Genomic DNA, 9410 nt, shown 5'->3' on the forward strand with positions numbered 1-9410 from the left:
TTGACTATAATTTTGAAAGATCTAAATGCATGGTGCTTTCTACAAAGAAGAAAATGGAAGGTGAGTTGTTTATATGGATATGAAGCAGCAGTGTCTCTCAGGATCTGATATTCACTGTTGTTGTTGTTATATGCCTTTGAGTCACTTGCGACTCATAGTGACCCTATGGACAAGAGCTCTAAACCATGCTCTAGCCTGTGCCAACCTTACTATCCCTGACACACGGACCTCTATTACCCCTTTCATTGAATTGATCCATCTCATTGAGGGTCCTTCTCTCTTGCACTGTCTCTCCACCTTCCCAAGCATGATGTCCGTCTCCAAGGACTGGTGCCTCCTTGTAAAATGTCCAAAGTATATCAGACAAAGCTTCAGAATCCTTGCAAAGAGCTGGAGTCAGAAGATCAAAAGAGCCAAACTCGCTCAGCATTTATTAAGCTGAAGGAATTGAAAACAAATGTAAGCCATGAGTGGCAATACTTAAGGATGCTTTGGGCAGAATGTTAAATGATCCAAGAAGCATTAAAAGAAGAGTCACTGTACCAAAAGGAATTGGCTAGCACAGAAGGATTTCATAAAACAACGCATGAGCAAGAGCCTGTGGTTATGAAGGAAGAAATTCAAGTTGCTTTGAAAGAATTGGCAAAAATAGGGCTCCAGGAGTTGACGGCATACCACTTGCCATATTTCACCCTGGATGTGCTGAGTTGTACTAAGAAATCTGAAGGACAGCCAGCTGGCCAACTGACTGGAAGAGATCAATATTTCTTCCCCTTCTAAAGAAAGGTGACCCTACAGAGTGTGGAAATTATTGAACAGTTTCATTAATATCACATGCAAGCAAGATTCTGCTGAAAATTGTCCAAAAATGATTGGAGCAACACATCAACAGAATACTGCCAGATGTGCAGGCTGGGTTTAGAAGAGACTGTGGTACTATGGATATTATTCCTAATGTTAGATGGATCTTGGCTGAAAGCAGAGAGTACCAGAGGAATGTCCAACTGTGTTTCATTGACTATGCAGAAGCTTTTGACTGTGTGATCACAACAAATTTTGGCTGACTCTGAGAAGAGAAGGAAACCCAGAACATTTGAGCATGCTTATGTGAAACCTATACTTGAAACAAGGGGCAGTCATCAGAACAGGAAAGAGACACACCTCCTGGTTCAAAATCAGGAAGGGTGTCTGCCAGGGATGTATTCTGTCTCCATACTTTTTCCAATCTGTATGCAGAACAGATCTTCTGGGATGCTGGGTTGTATGAGGAAGAATGTGGCATCAAGATTGGAGGAAGATTCATCAATAACTTGCGTTATGCAGAAAACACAACTCTGCTTGCTGAAACTGAGGAGGACCTGAAGTGCTTGCTGCAGAAGGTTAAGGACTGCAGCCTTCAATATTGATTGCTCAACATCAAGAAAACAAGTATTCTTACCACTAGGCCAATTGGCATCATCATTATGGATGTTGAAGAGTTTGAGATTCTTAACAGTTTTAATTTACTTGGCTCCACAATCAACACTCTTGGTACCAGCAGCCACGAAATCAAGAGACAAATTATACTGGGAAAGTCAGCTGTCAGGGACCTCTTCAGAGTACTAAAGAGCAACAATGTCAGTCTGGAGACTAAGGTGTGTCTGATCCAGGCCATAGTCATCGCAATTGCTTGCTATGCATCAGAGAGCTGGACAATGACTAGGAATGATAGAAAGAGAATTGAGGCCTTTGAACTGTGGTGCTGGAGAAGAGTGTTGACTATACAATGGACTGCTAGGAGAACAAACAAGTTCATCCTTGAGAGGGTGAAACCAAGCTGTTCCTTGGAGGCAAGAATTCTGATATTCATTGTAAGTCACTAGTAGATGTGCATTATTTACAGTAATGACCTTCACTTCATAGAAGTTTTTTCAATTATTGAAATAGTATATAAAGTAAGAAAAGAATCTTCTTGCCCCCAGATCTCCTAGTTAATCCAGCCTGATGCTTTACAGAACCCAATAAGGCAAAGGGGTTGGTTGCTGCATTGACGTTCGTTACAAGGAAAGGGAATTTTACAGATTAACTGGTTAACTTTAACCAACTATAGCAAAATATATGCCTGTGTTGCTTTGATTCTTTCCATAACCTCTGCATGACTACAATCTCCTATGTGTCCTACTCACTAATTATAATAATGTAAGAATCTGGAAGATGCAGATGAAATGTATTTATCAAGTGGCTGCTGCTTCTTGTTTTAAAAAAGATATTTAGAGTGAAACAATGAGGCCTCAAAAGATGATTGTAATATTAATCCACTGCATGCATACTCCATTGAGATATCAGTGATATAAAAGCACACTTACCAATATAACCTGGAACCTCTTTGCCTTTATATGAAAAGCAGAGTTTTAGATCTATGCATACAGAAGGCAAGCCATTTTCAATGCAGTCGAATCTCGTTCTATTCACTGACTCAGGATGGTATAAAGAAGCTTCAACAATCACTACAGGTCTTGTCCTAAGAACAAAATAAAATAATATTAACTATTCACAGGATTATTTTTCCTTATGCATACTAACAGCAGCATTAATTTTGTTTGTTTGCAGTATCCAGGTAATTTCCCGAGTTGGTTTTATTAATAGTATGTGCCTGTAAACTCAATTGCATTTTTATGTAATGATAAGGAGACTTTTCCATGTAAATGTCTAAAATTGTTTACTTTGCTGGTGACTTATCAAATTATAATTATGTCAGGTAGGAAAACCTATGAACCTGAAGAGAGGATGAAAGACACCCAAGCATTGACGACTCTCCTTCATAGGGTCGCTATGAGTCACCTACGACTCAACGGCACTTAACAACAACAACAGGAAAAATACCTTAGTGTTCAATAATTAAACTTCACAATACCAAAAGAGCATTATGAGGTCACTAGCACTGCTGATTTAAAATATTGCCTCCCATCATTTACAATTAGGCCAAATTGTCATTAAGCAGCGAAACATATCAACTTTACCTTAGCAGCACAGCAGAATCAGAATGAAAGGCACCAACTGCTACATCTGGAGGATAAAAAAATAACAACACAGATTAATGATCATCATTAGTCAACCAGAATTACTTTTCAGGCATAAATACTTAACTACATCTCACCTTTTGACTATATCTAAACATGATTTACAGAAAATTAATTGGGAAAGATATGCTAACATCTTAAGATTTATTTTACATTTGTCTGAATGCATTAATTTTCAGTAACCACTATTATTTTATAATATAGTATAGTTATAAATTTTATGATACAAAGATAAGCTTACTAAACAAAAATCTTTATTTTCAGACTAGAAACATTGACTCAGACACCTGTCTTCCAAATTAAGAAACAAATTGTTTTTCTTTCTTTTCATGATCATATGATTGACTTTACGATTGACTTATTTTTTATGTACTTCACATTAAAGCAATATCTACAGCTTGGCTAATTCAACTAACGAAATAAGGTGATTTTACCCTTACCTACATATCCATTATTATCAGCATCAATTTGTCCAGATATAGACTGTCCAAACATACTTAATGATTTACTAATTTGGCGTCCTTCAATCCTCTGAAAAATAGGTACATTTATTTAGGTAAAAGAATATGAATATTATTTTAATATAATATTTTCATTTTTATTTTAAATAATTATAATATTTAAAGTAAGGAAGCCGTTTTTAAACACCTGATATCCCAGAGAAGCAGTGAAAATTCTCATGCCCCAGTACAGGTATTAATAAGATACATTTAAGGCAATGTTTCTAAGATAAAAGAATGATTTGCTGTTTGGAGTAAGCAGCTGATACCTATTTTATGACTAAAAAATTATTCTCTACAAGCTAACAGAAAATTATGTATAGATCTCTTTAAAACAATCCAGTCTTCTCCCCTACCCCTCAACTCCTGTCTTCCTTCAGGCTCTATTTTTATTCGCCTGACCAAGATGAATAACTGAACAAGTAAACCGGAAAAGAAGACATCCATAATAATTTAGAGCCTCCTCCTAGTAGGGCTTAACATGAAAGGCACCCTGTTTAGCCAGATTGCTTCCTAGCAGTTAACAGGAACATTCCAAGTCAGATACGGGCTTCTTATTCCATATGTCTAATTTCATGTCCAGACACTAATTTATAAATAGCAAGCTGCCAGCTACACTGAGAGAGTTGGTTGGGTTTGTTTGTGGTTTTTGGTTTTGCTTTTTCTCCTTGAAAAGTTAGGCATCTTTCATGTTAAATTCAGGATTCATTTGCTCATTTTTGCCTAATTAAAAATAATGTGTGCAGGAAAATATCTTTGGATTAACTTTTCTTTGTGGCATATGCATGTAGGGTTTTGTGTGCACCGAAATGACATCATTTTTTCAGCTAGTGAAGTCCGAGTTAGAGCATTTTATTAAAATGCTTTCATTCTACCACTCTGCATGAAAAGAAACCCAAGCACCCAGCTTTCTCTCTATGCCGTCCTCAACCACTATACAGCATTAACCTCAGTGCAAGACACAGCTAATCAAGTCCAAGTGGACTTTGCTGGAATAGTGCGGATGCCTTTTGAGCATAAATTTGATGGAATTTAGAAAGACTTTAACAGGTTAGAGAGAAACTGGAATGACTGTGAACTTGACCTTTTGTTTATGGGTGGAAAATAGCATCTCAAGAATGAACTAGAAAAACAGTCCACATTTTACTTGAATATTTTAAGAATGCTTTTATTCTAATTTTTTTGTGTTTTGTCTTTGTTTGCTTGTATGTTTTTAACAGACAGACAAAACAATTTGTTTGTTTTTAATAGTCTCATACCTGTGAGAAGCCTGGGGAGATCCCATCCGCTCGGCCATTGTAAATATAAATAGCGCCCCGCAATTCATCTTCTTGTGGAGCCCCAATAGCAACATCTACTCAAGGATGGAACAAAGGATGGGAAATTAAGGAGATTTTGACCCAAAGTCTCTGGTCAGAGTGAAAGCAATTTGGAAATCTAACGTTCATTATCCTTAATTCTGAATGCATCATATTATCTTCCTCTTATAAACAAAACAAGCTAAATAATTAGAACCTTTCTCCCTAGGCAGGAAAAAAGAATTAGAATACAGCCACATGAAAACAACATACAAGGCCATGGAGAACTGCACTGCAAGGTGGACGTGGACCCGCGGCAGTGATGAGAGCACAGTGGACGAGGGCTGGGGTCAGGCACTGGCCTGACCCTCGCTCCGCCCTGGCGTGACTCTGGGCTTGTTTCTTAATCTCTCTGCGTCCCAATGACTCCAAATACAGAAGAGGATCATATTAACATCCCCCCTCAGCATGAAAGAACATAATGGGTGTAAAGGGCTTAGAGTAGTGCTTATCGCTTAGTACATTATAAATATGAAAATTATAATCACAATAATCTTTATTTTGAGCACTGAGCTCTAATGTATCTTTAATGTATCTGCAAAATGACATCTAAATGAATTCTTTATTCCAATGACAGTAATTACTGCAGTATTAAGGATATCTATACATGCACACATACAGACAATGGATTTTAGAAAGTAAGATTTTCTTATTGGAATTTTTTCATATTGGGACACTGGGAAAAAATTGAAAAACAAACAAAAAAACCCCAACACATCTGACCAAGTGAGATAAGAAAAAAAACACACCCCAAACTATAAATGGAAGGGAGCTTGGATGCTATACGCAGCACATAAGACTGCGTGTGCATGTGTGTGTGTATTTATAGTTATAGTTGTTATAGTTATAGTATTTATTTATATTTATAGTTATAGTTATAGTTATATTTGTATTTATATTTATATTTATATTATTTATCGTTGATTGTCTTTGAGTGGAGCACGACTCATAGTGACCCTATGAACAAAAGGCCTGAAACTTCTCTACAACTATCGACATTTAACAAAGTTCATAGAGTTTCTGGAGGCATGTTGTTTAGGAAGTGGATGCACTTTTTAATGCAAATAATACATGATTTATACACCTATTTACCAATCATTCCCTCTCTTTACCTAGCTCTCTATCCTGGTAGATATGTCCACCAACACTGTTAAGGTAATAGTGCATTTACAAAATACATCTGGGGTGGGAAAAAGGAAATAGCCGGCAAACAAATGTAAAAGATTTACACTATTTGCATATAAATATGGTATACAAATATATCACAACTTGAAGTTGCAGCTGTTGAGTTGTTTTCGAGGCTGTAAATGGTGTGGGAAGAGGCTGTCCATCTTCCTCCCACTGAGCAACTTACTGGATTCAAACTGTCCAGGAAGAGCTGCCTTTGTGTACAGCTTGACTCACGACAGACTGTGACTCCAGAGCTCGCCTATATACACACAGAGAGCCACGTATTTGTTTATAGATAATATTCTCTCACTTTTCACTACCAAGTTTATGCCAAATATCATGTTTTCTCCTAATATTTTTATTGGTTTGCATATAAAACATTGTGTTTCATGCATGCACACTGTATTTCATATAGTCTTTCATTATATTTTTATTTATATTATAATTTTTTATATAATTAACTACTTATATACTTATATAAATAACTACTGTTATTCTGTGCCTATTTTTACTCAAATGTCATGTAATTTTTAAAGTGCAAATTTTTTCCTAGTTTTCTTTATAAAAAAGGTAGGCCTCCTCCCTATAGCCCTTTCTTTATTTAGATATAGTAAGACTAACCTATTTTGACCTGAATATATGATTTTAAATACTTTCATAATAATGCATCCATTTGTGGATGCTTATTAAACATCTACTCTATTCTAGGCAAGAAGTCCTGGTGGCGTAGTGGGTTATATGTTTGGCCATTAACCAAAAGGTTTGAATCTACTAGCTGCTCCAAGGGAGAGAGATAGAGTAATCCATTTCTGTTAATATTTATAGCCTTGAAAACCCAAGACTGGATTGTTCTGAGTTGGAATTAAGTCTACAGCAGTGGGTGGGGATTCCAGGCAGTCGTCAGGAACTGGTGTTACAAGATAGTATCACAGAAAGAAACCCATAATGTACTTGGAGAGATCAGCGAATGAAAACAGAATAATCAACAAGTGACAACAGAATAAAAACAGCATGTCAGGAACAGGAGTTAGAAATCATCAGGACAGGGCAAGGCTCAGATCTGTTGTTCATTGGGTCACTATGAGTGGTATGACACAACACAACAACAACACAAGCATCAGATAACGCCCAAGCCAAGACTAAAGGACTTGTAAGCCATAACCAGGTCAAGATGAGGGAAAAGCAGCACAGACTAAGGGAGCAGCCTAGGCAAAGGCAGGGCAACAGAAGACAAAGCACATGTGAAGTATGGCAATTAGTTGGATCAATTGAAGACAAAAATATGCAATACGTAAGCACATAAAGAAAAGAAGAGCAAAGGAAGTGGAGTGCAGGAGGAAGGGAAGAAGGAGGAGGTGAAAGGAAGAGGGGAGAAGTATCTTGTAGCCAAGGAAGAGATGTTGTTGCTGTTAGGTGCCATCAAATTGACTACAACTCATAGAACAATGGATCTGAACTATGCCCTGTCTTATGTCAGCCTCATTATCTCTGATATACTTGAGCCCACTATTACAATCACTGTGTCAATCTATCTGGTTGAGTGTCTTCCTCTCTTTCAACTATTCAAGCATGGTATCTTTTTCCAAGGGCCATTCCCAATTAACAACATGTCGGAAGAATGTGAGATAAGGCTAAGGACCACCATGGTTGCCCTTTCTCCAAGACACATTTGTTTCTTTTTGGCAGTCCATGGGATGTTCGTTACTTTTCTCCAACACCACAATTCAAAGGCATTGATTCTTCTTCTGTCATCTTTATTTATCCACTGTCCAACATTTGGCTGCATGGCAAGTAAAGGAAAAGACCATGACTTGGATTAGGTGTGCTTCAGTCTTTAAACTGACATTGTTACTCTTTAACACTTTGGAGTGGTACTTGACAGTAGATTTTCCCAATGTAACATGTCTTTTGATTTCATGACTGCTGGTACCAATCGTATTATGATTCCAAGTAAGATGAAATAGTTGAAAAATTCAATCTTTTTTAAATCTATCATGATGTTGACTACTGGTCCAATAGTGAAGATTTTTGTTTTCTCTTTCCTTTGCATCAGAAAGCTGGACAATGTCTAGGGATGATAGGAGGAGAATTGATACCTTTGAGCTGTGGTGATGGAAAAGAGTATTGATTATACTATGGACTTCTGGGAGAACAAACAGGTTCATCCTGGAGAGGGTGAAACAAGGCTGTTACTTAGAGGCAAGGATTCTGAAGCTCTGTCTAACATACTTTTGGCATGTTGCAAGAAGGGGATCAGTCCTTGCTTAGGGACACTATGCTTGGGAGGGCAGAGGGACAGTGCAAAAGAGGAAGACCCTGGATGAGATGCATTGACTCAGGGACTTGGGTAATGGGGGGTAGGTGTGTTAGAGACAATAAGGTTGGCTCAGGATAGAGCAAGATTCAGAGCTGTTCAATGAGTCACTGGTGACTTGATGGCATATAACAACAATAACCACAACATATCCTTTGTACACGTCCATTCAATCTGAATGCTGAGCAAGTTACTCAGGAAGTTGGATTTTATGAATATGTGGCATTAGTACTGGAGAAAGACTCAACAACAGCCTAGGTTATGCAGGTGACATAATCATGTTTTCTCAAAGTCAGAAGTACTTAAAATGCTTACTGAAAAAGAGCAAAGACTATATTATCTTCAATATGGATAATACTTCAACATCAAAGAAACAAAAATCTTCACCACTAGGCCAATAGGAAGGCATGACCAATTGGTAATTTCAATAATCTTGGATAATTTAATACTTCCACGATTTTAACCAAAGTCTGGCTAACTAGAAGTACTTTGATTCTTGATAATATTAAAAAAAGAGCAAGTTTTGGTTATAAACGTGTTGATACACAGAAATTCTAAGGAAGTTCAGTGAACACCACTATCATTCAGATATATGCACCAACAATCAGAGCCAAAGAAGAAGAAATAGATGATTTCTACCAACTCTTACAGGCAGAGATAGATCGAACATGCAATCAAGATGTAGTGATAGTAATGGGCGACTAGAACGCAAAAGTTGGGAACAGGGAAGAAGAATCAGTAGTCGGAAAACGCACTTGGTGACAGAAATGAAGCTGGAGATAGAATGATTGAATTTTGTACAATCAATGACTTATTCACTGCAAATACGTTTTTTAAGAGACATAAACGTAGATTATACACATGGATTTCACCTGATGCTATGCATAGGAATCAGATCGATTAAATCTGTGGAAAAAAACCGCTGGAGAAGCTCAATATCAGCTGTGAAAACTAGGCCAGGAGCTGATTGTGGAACAGACCACCAACTACTCATATGCAAGTTCAAGCT

General features: G+C 37.3%; 1 protein-coding gene across 1 annotated transcript in view; it reads right to left on the reverse strand.

Moving 5' to 3' along the window:
- The window catches only part of ITGA4 (integrin, alpha 4 (antigen CD49D, alpha 4 subunit of VLA-4 receptor)), a 106480-nt gene that overhangs the window by 48370 nt on the left and 48700 nt on the right, over window positions 1-9410 (reverse strand). Inside the window, exons 11-14 of the mRNA XM_006878951.1 lie at window positions 4819-4913; window positions 3500-3590; window positions 3000-3045; window positions 2346-2500 (exon numbers count right to left, since the gene is read on the reverse strand). Coding sequence (XP_006879013.1) covers window positions 2346-2500; window positions 3000-3045; window positions 3500-3590; window positions 4819-4913 — 387 coding nt within the window. The remainder of the gene's footprint in view (window positions 1-2345; window positions 2501-2999; window positions 3046-3499; window positions 3591-4818; window positions 4914-9410) is intronic.

The sequence above is a fragment of the Elephantulus edwardii genome, unplaced genomic scaffold (genome assembly GCF_000299155.1).
Source record: "Elephantulus edwardii isolate Elephantulus edwardi_28Jun2011 unplaced genomic scaffold, EleEdw1.0 scaffold00001, whole genome shotgun sequence".
NCBI lineage: Eukaryota > Metazoa > Chordata > Mammalia > Macroscelidea > Macroscelididae > Elephantulus > Elephantulus edwardii.